The 21,049-nt window shown below is 39.0% G+C and overlaps 1 protein-coding gene across 2 annotated transcripts in view; it reads left to right on the forward strand.

Moving 5' to 3' along the window:
* IBTK (inhibitor of Bruton tyrosine kinase) overlaps window positions 1-21,049 on the forward strand; it is a 90,379-nt gene that overhangs the window by 47,547 nt on the left and 21,783 nt on the right. For both annotated transcript variants that reach the window (XR_005595932.1, XM_039529442.1), the window contains exons 19-24: window positions 856-916; window positions 2,666-2,793; window positions 11,007-11,119; window positions 11,857-12,005; window positions 12,826-12,989; window positions 18,647-18,739. Coding sequence is in view for 1 of the 2 variants with exons in the window: in XM_039529442.1 (XP_039385376.1) it covers window positions 856-916; window positions 2,666-2,793; window positions 11,007-11,119; window positions 11,857-12,005; window positions 12,826-12,989; window positions 18,647-18,739 (708 nt within the window). In the remaining variant the exon portion in view is untranslated. The remainder of the gene's footprint in view (window positions 1-855; window positions 917-2,665; window positions 2,794-11,006; window positions 11,120-11,856; window positions 12,006-12,825; window positions 12,990-18,646; window positions 18,740-21,049) is intronic.

Below are 21,049 nucleotides of genomic sequence, written 5' to 3' on the forward strand. Positions count from 1 at the left end.
ATGGCCATATTTGGGGTTGGGAAGGAATTTTCCTCCAGGGCAGATTGGCAGAGGCCCTGGAGGTTTTTCGCCTTCCTCTGCAGCATGGGGCACGGGTCACTTGCTGGAGGATTCTCTGCAGCTTGAGGTCTTCAAACCACAATTTGAAGACTTCAGTAACTCAGACATAGGTTAGGGATTTGTTACAGGAGTGGGTGGGTGAGATTCTGTGGCCTGCATTGTGCAGGAGGTCAGACTAGATGATCATAATGGTCCCTTCTGACCTTAAAGTCTGAGTCTATAATTTGCTGGTTGAACCAAAAACCCAGTTTACTCAGCTCTAGTCATGAGCATCATGTTGGTATTTTTTACATACATGATAGTTGTTGCAGTTTCAGTGTGAACAATTTCTCTTTAAAATAATTGCTTTATTCACACATAGTAGGTTTATAATATGTTACAAGCAAGTAAATGAGATTAAAGCAAAGCCCTCAATTTTTATTACCGGCAACAATAATTTTACTTAAAGGGTTTTATCTTCACCATATCCCAAACAAACTCGTTGTGTAGCAAATTGATTAAAAAAACAACAACAACTTGCTTGTTAGAAGCTACTTAATGCCTTGGATTGTTAGAATATACAAGGTGTGGCAAAGGAGCCAAATAAGTAGGCAAAAGGTAGATGAGAAAGTACTTAAACATTTGATGATACAGCTAAAGTAGGATGTTAGTGCCTATCACCATAATATCTAATGCTATCACCTCTACATATGTGTACCCTGAACTGTGATTATTTGAATCCTGTTGAACAGATGTCCTTCAATTTGAATCAAATGGTAAATGAGACCAAGGCTATAACTATGTGTCTTAATTTAGGACTCTGGACGTCTTAAGTGATGAAGTTTTGAAGGACCTTTCTGTGTCTTACAGAAAAATGGTAAGCTATACCTAGTTCAGTGAAAAGTGACTACTTTTAAAATGAACATTGAGTTAAGCTGATAAATATGTGCCAACTGCTCATCAGGTGGGTGGTGGGACGTTAATCCAGAAATAAATTTAATCTGTATTTTCTTAATTCTTCTTTACTTCTGAAATTTTCTGATAGTTACACATTTATTGCCACTGCAACATGCGTAATTCTGAGTTCCATTAATACTAGCAGTCATATGCATTTAATGGTATTAATGGCACCACAAAACGTATGTTCTAAATTGGATTTAGTGAACAAACAAGTGTCAGGTAATTCTATGCAGAGGAAGAATTTGTGGTGCGTGGGGAAGAGGTAACACTTCCATTTTTTAGCAGAATTGGTAGCTTCCAAGAGCATCTAATTCTGCTTTCCTGTTCTAATATTAGTAGGGCAGTGTAGGAAGAATTAATATTAAGTGAAATAAAAGAAATGAGTGAAACTTTGCTAGTAAGCAAGGCAGAGTCAGCATACAGTATAAACTATTTTTCTTCTTTCATACTTTAATGGTAAGAGATTGTGATGTGTGCATAAATCTGTGCCATTGGGAGGGATAGCTCAGTGGTTTGAGCATTGGCCTGCTAAACCCAGGGTTGTGAGTTCAATCCTTGAGGGGGCCATTTGCGGAACTGGGGCAAAAATCTGGGGATTGGTCCTGCTTTGAGCAGGGGGTTGGACTAGATGACCTCCTGAGGTCCCTTCCAACCCTAATATTCTAAGTATTCTAGTCAGTTTAAATTAAGTGAGTTCTGAACCTCTGTTTTCTTTAAAAGAATTCGAGAATGTGTGGTGTGTGGATCTGCAAGTGTTTGTGTGTATGGGTTTTTTTTGTTTGTTTGTTTTTTAAATTATAAATTTCCTTGGGCTTGTAGGCTGTAATGCATACTAGTGATATTACCTGGATTCTAAAATTATGTATTCAAGTGATTATAATCTGGTACAGAGGTTCTCAAACTGGGGCCCGTGGACCACCAGTGGTCTGCGGATAGTTCCCTCTAAGGTGTGCACCTGGGTGGCCGCACACGAGAGAATGGAGGGTTATCCCCCTAATTAGTGGAGCCGCACAGGCGTTGCTCCACTAATTAGGTGCCTGGACCCTGGGGAAGATGCACATATACGGTGAGCTAGCAGCCTTGTGGGGGGAATAGACGGTAGGTGGAAGGGGGCAGTGGGGTGAGAAGAGGGAGTGGGGGGAATTTGGGACGTGTGGGGCTGTGGTGGCCAGAGAAAGAGGCGACTTTCCCTAGTTCCAGGTCTGTGGCTGCTGGGGAGAGATGGCCCTCCTCCCCAGCCTCAGCTCTGTGGCTGCTGTGGCGCGGGAGAGACCTCCATCCTTCCCAGCCCCAGCTTGAGGGCTCCTGCGGTAGGGGAGAGAGGGCACATCCATCACATTAGAAAGGTAATACTACTGATATTAAAATATGAGTTGTGTGCTGTTATTTCTAGAACAAAAAAAGTTGTTGTTTAAGGGTTTTTTTTGTTTTTGTTTTTATATAGTGCTTTTATCCAAACTGCATTATTATAGTTAGCTAGCTAATGGTACAAACAACATTTGGAAAGATCATTAAGTAGTCCGCCGAGACCCTTAGCAATTTTCAAGTGGTCCGCGAAAAACAGAAGTTTTGAGAACCACTGATCTGGTACTTCTGCAAGAAATAGTATGCTTTCTAGTACACAGTTTTAAGAGGAGCAGTGTAACATTAACTTTTGATATCACAGATTCCAGCTATGGTCAGGAGAGTGATTACTCCATATCAAGATGGACCTGACATCAGCTCTTTGGAGCCTGACGACAGAGAAAACTTTGTCTTCTTGAAAGAAGAAACGAATACAGAACTAACATCCCAGTGAGTCTTATGTTTTCTTTCTTTGATTGCTGAAATAGTTGGCCTCTAGTTCTTGGAATTCATCACTCCAACAAGTGAACTACACATAGCAGTATCTTTTTTTGTTGGATACCAATTAGCTCTTTTCACAGCTATAAGTCAAGAGCATTGGATAGAGTTAAAATACAAAAATAGAAGAAATGTGGAAGAAATGCAGGTTCCAGAATCGGTTTTCAAAGTCTTTTCAGTAATGAAGTACTCTCCTTCCATCTTTCTCAGTTAAAATGGGTTGAGCAAGGGTGGCAAAAAGAGCAGTTCAGAATGATGTTTAGGCTGAGTGAAGATGAGGGTAGTTATGTAGGCAGCAGCTGAGTTATGGAGCTCCTTGAAACTAAATATAAGCATAAACTTTAAATGCAGTGGGGATAATCCAATGAAGTGATTTGAGGAGGAAGAGGAGATGATGTCAAAAGGAGAACTCCTTTGATTGGGAGTGGGGTGGCAGTGTTTTGAGTGGACTGTAGTTGGAATAGAAAGATGAGTGTAGGTGGCTTGAGAGGAGAGTGTTAAAGTAACCAAAGCGTGAGAAATAGTGAGTAAGAGGGGAATTAACAAATTTTAGAGACTAGAGGAAGAAGTGGCAAGATCCGGTGAATCTGGCTCTTGAGATTGGAGAAGATTTGAAAATGATTCCATGTGAGATTGTGTAGCAAAATGTATAATGGTGCAATTAACAAAAGGGTTCAAGAGTGGAAGGCTTTGAAGGAGACATGATAAACCCAGTTTTAGACTTGCTGAGTCCAGGAAGAGGTGTCAGAGGCAGGCACAGATCTGTGACTAGATGGAGCATGAGAGATCATGGGTAGAAGAGGATGCATTTGGCAGTAATCCGTGTTCAAGTGGTAGCAGAAGCCATGGGAACAAATAAGATCACCAAAGAGAGAGGAGAGGACATCTATTTAATATTCTATGGAAAATCTGCATTTAGAAACAATGTTTAAGAAACCAAAATTAATGATAGTTGAGGGCTGGAGAAGTCTACATCTGCTGTACTGTATTAAAGCTCAATGTAAGAGAAATTTTATCTGCAAATGAGCCTCATACTACAAGCTTTAAAATTTTTTTTCTTTTTTTCCATCTAAAATGTAAATAAGCTTTTTCCCTTTGATGTCTGACCAGACTGACCTTAGGTTTTTCAGAGCTCTCTGTGCAGTGAAATGTGGTAGACTCCTGCTAGTTCCTTTTCTCCTCCCACTCATTCTGACTGGTGGCACTATTAGTAGAATTGTAGTAGGTAAAGTCAGAGTGCACCTAGATGTATGGAGTTCTGTGCGGCCACTACAGAGGAGTTGGGCTCTTGTTGTCCTATTGTAGCTTATGTATTGTGAACGTGTGGTTATGCAGGTGGTGTCAGAGAGAGGGTTTTGGATTCTTCGACCAAGGGATGTTGTTCTGGGAAGAAGGATTGCTAGGAAGAGATGGCATCCACCTAACAAAGAGAGGGAAGAGCATCTTCGCAGGCAGGCTTGCTTACGTAATGAGGAGGGCTTTAAACTAAGTTCACTGGGGGATGGTGATGGAGTGGGATACTAGGAGGAAACGCAAGGAGGCGGGTACAAGATGGGAAGCCTCCTGATGCATACTGAGAAAGTAGGGCAAAGTTGTCTTAGGTGCATGTACACAAACGCAAGAAGCCTGGGAAACAAGCAGGAAGAATTGGAAGTCCTGGCACAATCAAGGAACTATGATGTGACTGGAATAACAGAAACTTGGTGGGGCAGTTCACATGACTGGAGCACTGTCATGGATGGCTATAAACTGTTCAGGAAGGACAGGTATGGGAGGAAAAAGTGGAGGAGTTGCATTGTATGTAAGATAGCAGTATAATTGCTCACAGCGCTAGTTTGAAACTGGAGAAAAGCCTGTTGAGAGTCTTTGGGTTAAGTTTAGAGGTGTGAGCAACAAGGGTGATGTTGTGGTGGGTGTGTCCTATAGACCACCGGATCAGAAGGATGAGGTAGATGAGGCTTTCTTCAGACAACTAACTGAAGTTTCCAGATCACAGGCCCTGATTCTAACTGGGGACTTCAATCACCCTGTGACATCTGCTGGGAGAGCAATACAGCAACACATAGACAATCCAGGAAGTTTTTGTAGAGTGTTGGGGACAACTGCCTGGTACAAGTGCTGGAGGAACCGACTAGGGGCCATGCTCCTCTTGACCTATTGCTCACAAACAGGGAAGAATTGGTAGGGGAAGTAGAAGTGGGTGGCGATCTAGGCAGAAGTAACCATGAGATGGTTGAGGAAGGAAAGGAAGAAAGGAGAGTAGCAAAATATCGACCCTGAACTTCAGAAAAGCAGACTTAGACTCCATTAGGGAACTGATGGGCAGGCTATTATGAGGGGGCAAGGAGTCCAGAAGAGCTGGCTGTATTTTAAAGAAGACTTATTGAGGGTGCAGGAACAGACCATCCCGATGTGCAGAAAGAATAGCACATATGGCAGGCGACCAGCTTGGTTTAACAGAGAAATCTTCAGTGAGCTTAAGCACAAAAAGGAAGCTTACAAGAAGTGGAAACTTGGACAGATGACTAGGGAGGAGTATAAAAATATTGCTCGAGTGCACAGGGGTGTAATCAGGAAGGCCACGGGACAATTGGAGTTGCAGCTAGCAAGGGATGTGAAGGGTAACAAGAAGGGTCTCTACAGGTATGTTAGCAACAAGAAGAAGGTCAGGGAAAGTGTGGGACCCTTACTGAATGGAGGAAGCAACCTAGTGACAGATGATGTGGAAAAAGCTGAAGTACTCAATGCTTTTTTTGCCTTGGTCTTCACAGACAAGGTCAGCTCCCAGACTGCTGCACTGGGCAGCAAAGTATCATAGAATATCAGGATTGGAACGGACCTCAGGAGGTCATCTAGCTCAAAGCAGGACCAGTCCCCAACTAAATCATCCCAGCCAGGGAAGCTGAGTGCCTGGACCCTCAGATTAAGAGCCTGACGCTCTACCGACTGAGCTATGTGGAGGAGGTCAGCAGCCCTTAGTGGCAAGGGAACAGGTTAAGAACTATTTAGAAAAGCTGGACATGCACAGGTCCATGGGTCCAGATCTAATGCATCTGAGGGTGCTGAGGGAGTTGGCTGATGTGATTGCAGAGCCATTGGCCATTATCTTTGAAGATTTGTGGCAATCGGGGGAGGTCCTGAATGATTGGAAAAAGGCAAATATAGTGCCCACATTTAAAAAAGGGAGGAAAGAGAACCTGGGGAACTACAGACTGGTCAGCCTCACTTCAGAACCCAACAAAATCATGGAGCAGATCCTCAAGGAATCCATTTTGAAGCACTTGGAGGAGAGGAAGATGATCAGGAACAGTCAACATGGATTCACCAAGGACAAGTCATGCCTGACCAACCTGATTGCTTTCCATGATGAGATAACTGGCTCTGTGGATATGGGCAAAGCAGTGGATGTGATGTATCTTGACTTTAGCAAAGCTTTTGATATGGTTTCCCACAGTATTCTTGCCAGCAAGTTAAAATAGTATAGATTGGATGAATGGACTAAAGGTGGATAGAAAGCTGGCTAGATTGTTGGGCTCAACGGGTAGTGATCAACGGCTCGATGTCTAGTTGGCAGCCGGTATCAAGCAGAGTGTCCTAGGGGTCGGTCCTGGAGCCGGTTTTGTTTGACATCTTTATTAATAATCTGGATGATGGGATTAATTGCACCCTCAGCAAGTTTGCAGATGACACTGAAAAGGGGGGAGAGGTAGATACGCTGTAGGGTAGGGATAGGGTCCAGAGTGACCTAGACAAATGGAGGATTGGGCCAAAAGAAATCTGATGAGGTTCAACAAGGACAAGTGCAGAGTCCTGCACTTAGAAAGGAAGAATCCCATGCACTGCTACAGGCTGGGGACTGACTGGCTAAACAGCAAAGGACCTGGGGATTACAGTGGAAGATAAGCTGGCCTGGTTGCTAAGAAGGCCAACGGCATATTGGGCTGTATTAATAGGAGCATTACCAGCAGATCAAGGGAAGTGATTATTCCCCTGTCTTTGGCACTGGTGAGGCCACACCTGGAGTTTTGGTCCCTCCACTACAGAAGGGATGTGGACAAATTGGAGAGAGTCCAGCTGAGGGCAACAAAAATGATTAGGGGACTGGGGCACATGATTTACGAGGAGCGGCTGAGGGAACTGGGGTTATTTAGTTTGCAGAAGAGAAGAGTGAGGGGGGATTTGATAGCAGCCTTCAGCTACTTGAAGGGGAGTTCCAAAGAGGATGGAGCTTGGCTGTTCTCAGTGGTGGCAGATGATGAACAAGAAGCAATGATCTCAAGTTGCAGTGGGGGAGGATATTAGGGAGGATATTAGGAAACACTGTTTCATTAGGAGGGTGATGAATGGAATCGGTTACCTAAGGAGGTGGTGGAATCTCTATCCTTATCGGTTTTTAAGGCCTGTCTTGACAAAGCCTTGGCTGGAATGATTTAGTTGGTGTTAGTCCTGCTTTGAGCAGGGAATTGGACTAGATGACCTTCTGAGGTCTCTTCCAACCCTAATATTCTATGATTATGTCGCTTTCATGTGCTTCAGTTAACTCCTGTATTTTTGCAAGTAGCAAACAGGAATCATGATAATCATGGAATCATGACTTGAGGCTTACTGAACAGAATGTGTGAATAATTAAAAAAAAAAAAACTTTTCAGCAGTTGATTTTGAAGTGCCTTACAAAGGAGGTTGGCATCATTATTAAACTTTACAAAAAATATGGAAACTGAGGAACAGAGGTGAAAGTGACTTGATCATGGTCACCTAGTAGGTTATTAATAGAGCTTGGAACAGAATTAATGTCTCCTGAAAGTCTGGTGCACTATCCACTAGGCAACACTACCTCCTATTGCACAACACTATTTACATATTTTCCAGCAGAGTATATCTGTGGAGAAGAGTAGTAGTGACATTTTATGATAAGTGTAAGAACTGAGAATTCAAGAATTGTTCAATAATAATACTAAGCATTTCTATGCCAATTTCTGTCAGAGGGTTTCAAACCACTTACAAACAGAAATGAGTTTAAATGCCACAACTTTGAGATAAATATGCATGTTCCCCATTTTCAGTATCTGGAAACTGTCACTATTAAGTGATTTGTGGAGCTGATTAAAAATTATCAAAAAAATTTGATGCATTTCTTTGGGAAAATTTGTCTTGGTCAGCTATAGTTCCTTGTATGCAAAGGAAACTAGGAATAGAACAGTTCTTGGCTCCTAGTACTATTTTTTTTAATCACAAAACCATTTTTCCTCCTTTGTCTCTCCTGTCGTTGTACTCTTCTTTGCATATGATCTTTGACTGAAGAGTGTGTATGCATAACATCACTTGCATATCTTCCTCCAGTCTTAGATAACTTTTTTTCTAGATTCGCTCTTGCTGCTTGCAGTATTCCACAGAAGCACTGGTAATATTAGCATACACAATGGTATCAACTAATACTTGATGAGGACTTGCATACAGTTCTTCACAAAGTATCGGACGTTTGGAAGACCTACTGAATCCTGCAGTACTTCATAGGGTCCCAGGAACCAAGCTGTAGGAAACAATTTTTATTTTATTTATTTACTGGCTGCATTATGTATATATAGTTTTAAAAAGCTGCTGATCTAGAACCTTGGCAAACCTGTGTTCAAATAATTTATTAAACATCTGTTTGAATATTCTAAAGTTTTTCTCTTTGGAAAATACTTATGGAAGAAGTAAGCACCACTTATGCAAATAATGCTGCAGCATACCACATTTAGCACAGAAGAGGAACGTAACAAAACTTCCAAGTTTTGACGCATCAGAATTGGGTTATTGCTTTTAAAATTCATATTACGCAGTTAATCAGTAGTCGTGTTCCTGTTTATCTTCCACTTGAGGCTTCAGAAATGGTTTAATTAAACCCTTATTCGTCCACCTAGTGGATGTTTCAGGAGAAATGAAGACTAAAAATATGAATATATAAAGTTGACTTTAAAAATCTGTTTTACATGTCACTATTGTGTAGGAGCCTGGATAAAATAGGAAATATAGGAAAAAGAATGATTGGCTAAGATTAAAACTGTATAATGCAGTGTAATCACAAAGGTATATTACATTTGATAATTATTGCAATAGTGTAAAAAGTTTTTTGGCTCTTTTTGGGAGGCTTGACTTTTTGTCTTAAAGTCTCTCAAAGTACCTAAGCCTTATCAGTACAACTGTTTCATTGTGTCCTTCACTTTATTTCATTCTTGGACCTTTACACATAACAATTGTAATAATGTACTTTAAAAGGGCAAGAAGTTCTATGAAATAGGAATATTGTAGTCAGTTATGGGTCATGTAACTCTCTTAAAGCTTTAATTTTTGGTACAGTAAATAAAAGCTGTTCGGATTTTTTTCCCCCCACTTTTTCCAGTTGTTTGACTAAGGATAAGCATCCTGTCTACATGACTGTTCACAAGCTACACTACCAGTGTAATAACGTTATTTTGGAGTCCATGTTTGTACTGTAGAGCAACACCCTACTTAGCTATCAGTCATACTACTGTTTAACAGAGTTAAGAGTAGTCTTATTAAGACACCAAAGGTTATCATTTGGTTCAGTGAACTCATTATTGTACCATTTCAGTAGATCGCACAGATCTTGTTCAATGCTTCCCTGAATATCTGCGTAGGTTGCATATGCTTACTCAGTGTGGCTCTCTGTCTCTCACTAGTGATTGGGCCACAGAGAGGTTTGAATCTACTAATGGCTTTAAGCTCACAGACTTAGGTGTTTTAGCTTAGGCAATCAAGACACATAGTTTTAGATCTAGAAAGTTGAGCAGGGTAGATAAAAATCAGTGCTTGCTTAAAAAAAATTTAAATTTTTTAAAATCAGATTTTTTTAACTGTTTAAATTATGATGTTTCTTTAAAAAAAATCTGTTTTAAAATGAAATGTGAGTTAAATACAAAATGTTATATTCCAAATTTATTATAGTCTCTCAAAACATTTTACATTAAAAAAATAAATATGCTAAATCCATGAGTCTCCATCAAAAACTTTGAGTTTAAAGGCTGCTTTTCTGTATAAAGAGAGAATCAGGGGAAAATGTCTAACTTGTGAGGTCAAGCTTTATAATTATGGTACAGTAGGGGTCAGCCTAAGTAACGTAGGAGACAGTCTCTTGGAAATGAGACATAGATGAGTAGAAACCTACGCTCCATTCACTTTCTCTTAAATACATTTGAAATTTTCCCTAGGCTGACCTGAAATAATCAGTTTAACTAACTGACTACAGTTAATCTCTGTTTAGTAAATTATTTAGTTGTAAATGTGGAACATGTTTTAATGAGAGCAGTTTATGTATCCAAAACATTTATGGTGGTTTTGTTTAATAAAAATAATTTGTGTTTGTTTAAATTCCAGTTTCCATTAGAATGCCGCTTGACACAAATCATGAGCAAAAACTTATATTATATAAATAAGCGACATCATTCACCATTTTCTAACCTACTAAAATGTACAGTTAATAAGAATCTGAAAATATTAAGCTATATAATTACTTAAATAAATGTATATAGTTACATTATACCATCCTAGGTAGCAAAAGGATGTACCAAATCTAGTGTAAAGGCTCTATTTAGTTGTAAATAAACATGTTTTAAAGGTGTTATCAACCAATGAGAAAGGACCTTTCTTTAGAAAATAACTGAAGAACAAATGGAAACGTTGACTAATATCACTTATTTAAATTGAGGCTTTCTACTGAGTGATGTATATTACTTTGATTTAAATTAGTCAACTATGGATCTGAGGTTCAATCTCCATTGCTGTGACCCACCCATAGGCATTTTTTTGACTCCAATCAAGTGTCTTTTCTTACAATTATTCTTTCACCATCTCCATTTACTCATATCTTACATATAAGGAGTGCTAAATCCACATGCTAGTTCAAAAGTCCATATCTGGTTTAATGAACGTGTAAGTGTCAAGACTGTCTGAGAAGAAACGCTAAATATTAATCTTGATACATCTACCTCACCAGTAGTTTAGTTTGACTTGTCATGCTCATGCACACACACTGGATGCACTATATATAATCATAACTGCAGCTAACAACCCAGTCTATAAATAAGCTTTCATATTATCTGAGTGATTAAAACATATTTACTTTATTTCTAAAGACACCTCAAATATAAAAATGTTTTGCATAGGGAAGCTCTTCTCAAAAAGGCAAAAACAAGGGCTAAAAAGAAGCCACGAAGACGATCGGACAGCTCTGGAGGATATAATCTTTCAGATATTATTCAGAGTCCACCCTCTACAGGTTAGTGGCAAATGAACTTTTCTTTCAGGCATCACAAAGTCTAGCATCAACTTCAATATGAAATACTATACTTCTGCTATCTGTTCATCTTTAGAAGAATTTCTTACTTAACACACCACTTTTTTTGTAAGTATCCAGTATGGATTATAATGTTTGTTTAATGAATTATAGAATTAAGTGATACTGTTTTTTCTTCTCTTTTTAAAGGGATTCTTAACTTTGGCCCCAAACTTAATTTTTAGGAAAACAAGCCTTTTATAAAACTAAGACTAAAGGGCATTTTCCCTTTTTTCTTCCCCCCGTAACTTAAATATTCCCCTGTAACATTGGCAGCCCAAACATTGAATCACTGCTTGAGACCCTGAAAGAAAATGACTGGAAACTGATTAGCCTGTTTTTCATTGTCAAGTTGGTGAGAAATAGAAAAAGTAAATACGTACATTCCTTTTTCAAACAAATAGTTTGTGTGAATCAGATTAGAGAAAGGAAGAGATGGGGAAGCTATTTTATTCTGCACAATGATGCTTGAAAATTGATGGTTATCTGCAACTGTATAGGATTATATAATGAGCTACTCTTTTTAGTATTATATTTATAGTTTATAGTTTTATAATTGTATAATGTTCAAAATATGATGCAACCTTCCAGTTCTGTATGTTTTCTTATATAACCATTGTATAACAATCCTGCTTTTCATGATATAGTTCTATGTTATATTCTTATCCAATACATTTTAGGTTTAATAAAATTGGATAAAGTTAACTCTGTGGAGTCACTTCCAGAATTGCTGACATCTGATTCCGAAGGTAGTTATGCAGGAGTGAGTAGTCCCAGAGACTTACAGTCCCCCGACTTCACAACAGGATTTCAAGCAGATAAGACTGAGGTATTTTGGTTCCTAAAAATCTACTTTATTATTATCATCATAATTATCTTACTTTTCTGTGTGTATTTTTAAAAAACCCCGCAAACCTTGTTTTTTTGTGTGTGCCTTTTATAAAGACAATTTAGTCACATTCTCATCCTGAAATAGTTTTAAAGTGCTTGTTTGTTTGTTAACATAAACAAAAATCCTCTGTGGTTTTAATAGATAGTGCTGATATTTTGTTTGTGTATGGTATCAGTTTTTAAACACCATGTTTCAGTATACCCTTTTTGTTTTTTGAAAATTTCAACTCTCTGATGTCTTAGTTTTATATTGTTTAAAATCCCTACCTCATTTTTATCTCAAAAGAACCTCTGATTTAGCAAAATAAAGCTAATTTTCTTAGCCTGATGTATTTGGTAAAAAGATTACAGGAGAAGGTAATTTTCAGAGGGTAATTAAAGAGATGATTGATTTATAAAGAGAAATGAAGTTGACAAGAATTGAGACTAATGCAAATCTGTGTGCATGTTAGTCTCAGGTATCAAAATTGTTATTTTAGACCTGTAACAAATCTCTAGGAGTAGTATTACACTAGTTTATCTGTAATGTATTTGAACATAGTTCTGAGGTCATGTTTTTTGATGGATGTTGTCAATTAAAAATAATATAAATAACGCAAATTGAGCTGGGATTAATTAAAATGCATCTGCTGCTTCTGATATTTCCTGTAGATCCTCTTCATGTATACTTTAATATTTACAATTTATGTCACTTCTAACATCACCCTTTTCTAAATGGGGAAAAAAACCTGTTTCAGTCGAATTCTTTTATGTTTCAGATGAAAGACAAAATGTATGTTCAGAGTATAAAAGCCCCACATTCTAATAAAGAGATGAAATTATGTGAGGGATCATCAGCACTGAAAAAGTCTGTTCCACAGTCCATTCCCTGTATTAAAAACAACTCTGCAAGCTCTCCAAGTTGGGTTGCTACCTCTTTCAGGTACAGTAAAATGTATTGTAAGTAATTAGCTGGCAAGTACTGTGCTTTCCATTTGGTAAAAGATAGTGAACATTAGTAGTTTAATATTCTTGCTTCTTTTCAAGGTGAAAAATTAACGGTGTTTAAATTGATCATATGATACCAGCAACACTTGACATTTGGCTAAGGATGCTGGCTTTCCTTTTGCAAATTGATATGCTTGCTTTCTCTTGAAGAACCATTAGATATATCTTAAAAGGGACACTGTCTCGAAAGGCTTTTAAATTTTAAAGTAGCTCTTCCTGTTAATTGGATCCTTTACTCCTCCATCCTTCGATTAAAAAATAGTACTGCAGTATTGTGCAGTTACAGTTCATTTTGCAATAGTGTTACTGCAGCAATTGTGGTTGTCACTGTAGTGTACCTTTATTTTGATGGGGATGTTTGACAAACAGTTTTAACATTATTGCATTTATAGGCAGTTTAAGGTCAAATTTGTTAGCTTCAGCCTCATACAGTAATCAAAATCGATTCCTAATGTAGTTCTTCTAGTATTTTATCTACAATGATATCACTGAAGGTGTGTGTCCCCCATGTGCATGAGCTTGGATTCTTTTGTTCAGCAGCGTCTGTTGGGTCTCTGCCTGTGCCCCCCTCCTCCCACTTCCAAGGAGGGCATAAGGAGAAAAGAAGCCCCAGACACCAGTCGTTTCCTTACCACACATAGCAGTGAGATGGTGTGTGCTATCTGACTGCTTCCCTGTAGCTTTCTTAGAATGGGTTTAGTAGTTAGTTTCATTCCCAAAGATGGGACTTTTTGTTTTGAAGTCTCACATTGGCATCAATGTGGTGGTCTGTTGGCCTAAGTTAGGTCTCCAGGTTTTAAAATGTACCCTGCCTGTGAGGCAGCTATGCCTTAAAACGATAGACAAGAGAGGTATTTAGTATGTTCAAGGGAAGGTCATAAATGCTCAATTTGTAGATATTTTTCTTGTGCAAAAAGCCTGTGATGCCTGACTGAAATTATTTTTTATGGAGAACTCCATGAGGATGATTCTGACTGAAGTCCTGCCTCGAAAGCAGTCTGCTGCTGTTCTGAAGTCAATTTCAAATTAGTGCCCCAGCTGCAAGAGATGCTACCTTAGGAGCTAAGGGTTCTTCTGGCACCAGGAGGTCTTGTGCTTCTGTGAAAGCTTATGCTCAGATAAATTTGTTAGTCTCTAAGGTGCCAGAAGTACTCCTGTTCTTTTTGTGGATATAGACTAACATGGCTGCTACTCTGAAACCTGTAATTATAGTGATGGATACAAGGAGCTCAATCTGCTTAGCTTAACAAAGATAAAGTTAAAGGATAACTTGATCAGTCTGTAAGTACATGGGGAAGAAATATTTTATGATGGGCTCTTCAGTTTAGCAGACAAAGGTGTAACCAGATCCAATGGCTGGAAGTTGAAGCTAGACAAATTCAGACTGGAAATAAGACATATGTTTATTGGTGATGGTAATTAGCTATTTGAACAATTTACCAAGAGCTGGTGTGGACTCTCAATCACTAGCAACTTCTAAATCAGGATTGAATGTTTTATCTAAAAGATAAAAGGTTAGCCCAAATGGGAATTAATTCAGGGAATGACTATGGCCTGTGTTATGCAGGGCAGACTAGAAGATGATCACAGTGGTCCCTTCTGGTCTTAGAATCTGTGAATACATGCTATACATTAACTGTGCCCTTCATCAAAGGTATAGATTTTCCTAAGATTGAAGGTGACAGGAAAAAAATAAATACCTTGCAGGTACTTCAGAGCCTGCTAGTGAACACACATTCAGTCTTGAGTGTGTGCGTGCCTGGTGCATAACTACAGAGATGAGTCACTTTTTATGAAGCTGATTAATGGTGACTTCAAGATGGTAGCATTTATTTTAATTTAAGTGGAGAAGTGACACATCTGAGTGAGGGGAAAGCCTGTCAGGGTCCAGATGGAATTATATTATTTTCCATATTTTGCAGACCTTTTTAAGGTCACTTAGAATCTAGATCACCCCAATGGCTAAGGTTGACCATGTCTCTAAGAGAATAATGTAATACTTCTAATATAAATAAGTTATACATATCAGTGTACAATTCAAAAGGAAATTGTTTATCTGTAATTGTGTTCAAATTCACTTGGTGGTTGATTCCCACACTGTCTAATTTCCAAATTACTGTGGCTTTCTGAAGAATTTGTCTGAGCATTACTGGTTTGCTTGACACTGCCCAAAACATAGTGCCCCATTTCAGTGGCTCTTACTATCTAAAATACAGACACTGATAAGGCAGGAAGTACTGGGAGATCTTTAGGAAAGTGTTTAGAAAAATGTTTTCCTCCCCTTTCCTTTCATAGAGTGTTGGAGTGGAGAAGAGATTTGTCTGATGTGGGTTTGCAGGCCCTGTAGTAGGACTGAGTCTCTTAGAGAGATTTGAATGAGGCAAGTGTGGGATCCTAGCACATTGGGATTGGGAATACAATTCATGTTCATCTGACAGCATGGAAAGAAAGAAGGCACACACATAGGAGTAGAAGAAAACAGTGTCAGTTTCATTGCCATTTCCTTCAGAATGAAGGGATAGAGGGAGTCCAAAAGATATAAGGTGAGTTGTAAATAATGGTATAATTCTGCAGGTCTTTGAAGGGGCAATACATTTTGAAATTGATCTGGCAGACAAGGTGAATCCAGTGTAGGGATTCTAAGAGGGGAATGATGTGGTGTGATGGGAAAGGAACAAAATTCTAGTTGCAGTTTGGAGGGAAGGGGGTTTATATGGGTAACACAAGTAAAAATCTTTGTTGCTGTATTCTGATGGAATCATTTATTATACCATAAATATTTTCTATGTATAATATGGTAGAAGCACTCCTAACACACAACTTTCTCTATATAATTCAGAATGAATTGGATTTAATAACTGCAGTGAAGGCAATTGTTTGGAGTTTAAGGTGGGAAACTGAGTCACAAGTCCATTCAATTTAGGCTTAATCACTTGTTGCCTCTATACAGTTTCAGACAGAATTATTGTTACTTACGATGTGTGAACATATATTTATGCCAGATAATAGACAAAATGATAGGGGGCCCAAACTACCACATTCTGGTAGTTCTCCTATACTTCCTGATGGCTGCCTCTGACTTCTGATCTATTTCTTCAGTCCCTTTCCTTCATTTTTTGGTCAAATATTTCTCCAATTTGGTCCTTGTTCACTTGAGTCATTTTTATACATGTATTTCTTCATTACATATTTTTTACCTTTTCCCCAAGCAGCGTTAAGCATTTGTTTTAGGTAACCCATACAATACATATGTGCAAGCTTAAATTTACACAACTTTTGCTGCTTATAGAATTTCTTTGTCATTCTGTTTCTGTGTCACCCCGCCTCTGGGTTTTCCCAATAAAAGGGTTACAGGTGTCTGTACTTTTACCTAAAATCTTCCAGCACAACATGTTACCTTTGGCCTGTCAGCAATAATGTAATTTTAAGTAAATCTACAAGAGAGAAGAATTGGCAAAACCACACTCATGCCAGCTAGGCCTTGGCCCAAGTATTAGCTTATTCATTATCCATAATTATAAATGATTAAGGTATAACTAACAAAGCTCTTAATCTTATGTAGCTGTTCTTCATTTTTATATTTCAGTATCATAATTCAGTATGTGTGTTATACACACATAGAAGTGTAACGTCGTGGGTTTAAAAGTGCCATGACCTCAAAGTGTCAGTATTTTATCTTCTTTAAACATGGGTTTTCAGAGACTTTTTCACTCAAAGTCCAACCTTATGTTCGTGAATCATTACATAAAGCTTCATTAGTAATTTTCCTTATGTTGTGTTTTGAGGGGCATCTTAATTTTAGGCCTTAATAATTATTGTTTCCTAACAACATGCTCACTAGAACTGCTTACATTAGCAATGTACATGTGGGACATTAAACTATAAATAACTTACCATGTATAAAGATTTTACATAGAGGGTTGGCCTGTCACTATTGAAATACTGAAAGCTTAATTCCTAACCATATACAAATACAAGATCAGATTTCAGATACACAATTCCCAGGCAAACATAGTCTCTTGCTGCAGGATTGCAATGAGATGGACTGCTTCATGTCTCTGTGTGGCAGCATTGTCTGATGGACGCATAATGCTGAAGACAGCCTGCTGCCTCATTCAGTGGGATAGACAGTATCCCTGTAATATACTTTTGTTCTTAAATTAGTTGATACATATTCCCAACTGTAGCTGCATCTCAACATAGTTTTTAAAACCCAAGGTAATTCCCAGACAAAAACTATCAAAATCTGTACACAAACCCTAAATGAGAAACTGAAAGAGTGCTACCAAGTGATAGTACATATCTTCAAGTCACTAAAAATATTAAGCTTAAATCACTTTTTTTTAATTTTTTACCTTTTAAGGGCAGAGTCACTGAGACACTGAAGCAGCCTACACAAGCCATTAAGCTGCTTTGCATTGCCAGAGGAGCACAAAGCAGCAAATTAAGGGTCGCACTGACTTGCAGTTGGTTTGGAGGCTTGTATTAGACTATGCTGTCTGAAGGGAGGGCAAGGAGAACTCTGTAGGGGGTCCCTGTGTTCCTCTGATTTTAAAGGCTTCCCGCATGCTCCTGCCTCATTTCCCCTGGCAGTGATGTCAAAGCACAGTGGAACCAAGTCAGCAGTGCCATGGGGAACCTTTCAAGCAGTAATGCCCTAGGTTATCCTGTGGCTGTGGAACTTTTAAGGAGCTTTGACAATTGGGCCAAGTAATCCTACCAATGAGAACTTTTCACACAGGTGTCCAATTTCTATCATACCACTGACTCATTAAAACAACTAGCATTGTTACATACAAATCAGCTGTAAAGGGATGGTGGTGGCTGAATTACCCCATCACAGTGGCCTCACGTAAGAGTTACTGAGCCTGTTTGTAGCCTATATAATTGTAGCAATTAATTTAAGCTATCATACCATAGCTAATTTCTTCAAATGTAGCATATAACAAGGTTTCAGTTTTAACTATAAGGAAAGTTTGAAGTGTCTGCATTGTTCTGCTAAGATCATTTGGAGAAAATGATAGATACTAAATTTCTTACAATTAATTTAATACAAGATCTTTTATCTCATAAATTTAAGGATTTACAAGTAAATCCTTAGAATGTTCACACTGTACTCAGTCAGAGTAAGTGCTGTAATTTGGGAAGGGGGAGGGATAACAAATATTTTCCATACAAAACAATAAGGTTTAATTGTTTCTTTAAGTGCAAAGTGGAATTCTGCCTTAACTGTGGAGTCGTGACCAGTGTCTCCATAATACCTAAGTTACTAGCTGACTACTAAACAAGTATCCTAGTTTTAAATATCTTATTTAAAATGGCTTTTAAAAAGTAATCACACTTTACTTCTTGTTTCACATTGTAATGAATCTTGGAAGTATTTTTGTGTATTCTGTATATACACATATATAAAAAGTTTTTTTTTGTCAGAAACATTCTATTTGAGGTTTGCCATAATTGGGGAAATAGACATATGATGGTACCCGGATGTATAATTTAAGTATGACTTAGAAGATTTCAATGAAGTTTGGAAACTCTGGAATGTAAGTAAAAATGAATGCCTTGAAAGGTAACTTTTTATTTTTCATTCAGCCCTGCCAGCCCTCCTGCTGTGGATCTAAGAACCATCATGGAACTTGAAGAAAATATGCAGAAGCATGGAACTATGCCAAAGACAAATGCAGGGTTGGTAAAAAACCAATATCTATAAAAAAGGAGAGATGTTGAAGAATAGGCCATTATGGAGTTACTTAGTGGTTCAGATGGTTTAAGATTTAAAAGAAGAAGAAAAAATCTTGTTCTTTTTGTGTTTGCACAGCTTTGTTTATTCATTTTGTTTTATCATTTCTGTGCATGCATTTAAAATTTACATCTCTGTCTGCAGTGGCCTGATTCATGTAGTTAGTGCAGAACCTTCTGTTGGACTCTGGAGATGTAAATGGAAAGATTAGTAAAATAACAGATCATATGTGGGATCAGTGGCCTAGCTGGCCAACCTTTCTGCTCTCTGTCCATCCCCACTCAAACATAATCTAAATTTCCATCTGGTTGCTCTCCAGGTACCATTTGTTTCACACCACCTCCTTCATCCTGTCTGGGTGCATAGTATTTTCCCAAAGAGTACCACTGGTGTGGATGGAGGAGATGATTTCAATGCAGACTGGACATTTTGCAGGACTTTTTTTGCCCACATACTAGCCTGAATGACACCCATCTGTGGATTTTAGGGAGCAAACACAAGACAGAATTAAATAAGAAGTGCGTTTTGGAAACAAAACTCATGGTAAAGCAAGACTTCAGACCAGAAACACTCAACAAAACTGCACATACAGAAACAAAAATTGAATTAGTGTTTTTTGAAGCATCACATGTGGCAGTGCTCAGTGATTCTGCCTTAGTCAGAGAATGGGGAACATCCTGGGCAGCCTCCACCATCTCGCTATGAGGAGCAATGTGACAGTGTTTATGTCTGGAGGAAGCTCTCATTCTTTGTATGCCCAAGCATGCAACTGACTTCCCTTCCACCCTTAAAAAAAACAAAAAACACCCAACATATAGACTTTTAGCGTTTCAAGTGTCCTCTGCATATTCCACTTTGTTCTATTCTATTGGCACTTCTGGTGTCAAGATGTAGAATCTTCTGAAGAGCAGTGGCCCTTGGGATGCATCCCACTTTCCCATTGTGGTGGACTCTGAAAGTACAAAAGGGGAGAGGGACCCAGTTACCCTTCAGTTTCTTCTTAACAGCTGAAGTGTTCAGAGTTTAGGTTTGCAGTATCCTCATTGGATGGATATATATATTGTGACAGGGTCAGGCCAGATGGCTACAGGAGAGTGATAGAAGGCAGATATATTAGCTCCAGGTTAAGTAGGTCCCCTTTCCCTGGGTAAAGTAACAGGGAAGGTTCCAGAACAATCAGGAACTTTCTGGAAACAATTAAGGCAGACAGGCTCATTAGAACACCTGCAACCAATCAAGAAGATGCTAGAATCAATTAAGGCAGGCTAGTCAGGGCACCTGGGTTTAAAAGGGAGCTCACTTCAGTTTGTGGTGCATGTGTGAGGAGCTGGGAGCAAGAGGCGCAAGGAGCTGAGAGTGAAAGGGCGTGCTGCTGGAGGACTGAGGAGTACAGGCATTATCAGACACCAGGAGGAAGGTCCTGTGGTGAGGATAAAGAAGGTGTTTGGAGGAGGCCATGGGGAAGAAGCCCAGGGAGTTGTAGTTGTCATGCAGCTGTTACAGGATGCACTATAGACAGCTGCAGTCCACAGGGCCCTGGGCTGGAACCCGGAGTAGAGGGTGGGCCCAGGTTCCCCCAAAACCTCCCAACTCCTGATCCAACACAGGAAGATCTCTGAGGCTAGCAAAATCTGCCAATAAGCCCAGGACCACCAAGGTAGAGGAGGAACTTTGTCACAATATATATTTGCCTCTGCCCTTTCAGGACTTTTTTTTTTTTTGTTAAATTATCAGTCAGGTGTCCTCGTTTAAAAAAAGAAAAGGTGCCTGATTGACACTGGTATCTGGACCCCCAAAGTGAGAGAGCTGCCTCTGACATCTCTGCTATGAGGGGAGGCTCTATAGGCCCAGTTGACTAAGTTTGGCATTAAGTCTAGCAATGATTTAAGAGAACTGCTCTCCTAAATGGCTCTTCATCTGCCTTGAAGCAGTGTCCAAGTCCCTGGCTGACTAAGCTCAGTTATGTTCTAGCATACTCAATGAAAAACAGAAGTCCCTAAATTAGTCTGGTTCAAGTTAATTTGGTGCTGAAGATTTTGCAGTTCACTCTAAACCACATGCTAGAAGTACTCTGGTGCCAGCATTGGCAATGCTAGGTCCTCGGATCCATTCATGTCAAAAGTCCGGTGCTGATAATCCAGCTCCTTTAAATACTAGTGAACTACTCGTTTTGAAGTTTTGCCTGATACCAATAGTACTAATGTCCTTAGTTTCACCAATGACTTTGGTGAACCATTAGTTGAATTGGCTCTCTA

The sequence above is a fragment of the Mauremys reevesii genome, linkage group 3 (assembly GCF_016161935.1).
Source record: "Mauremys reevesii isolate NIE-2019 linkage group 3, ASM1616193v1, whole genome shotgun sequence".
NCBI lineage: Eukaryota > Metazoa > Chordata > Testudines > Geoemydidae > Mauremys > Mauremys reevesii.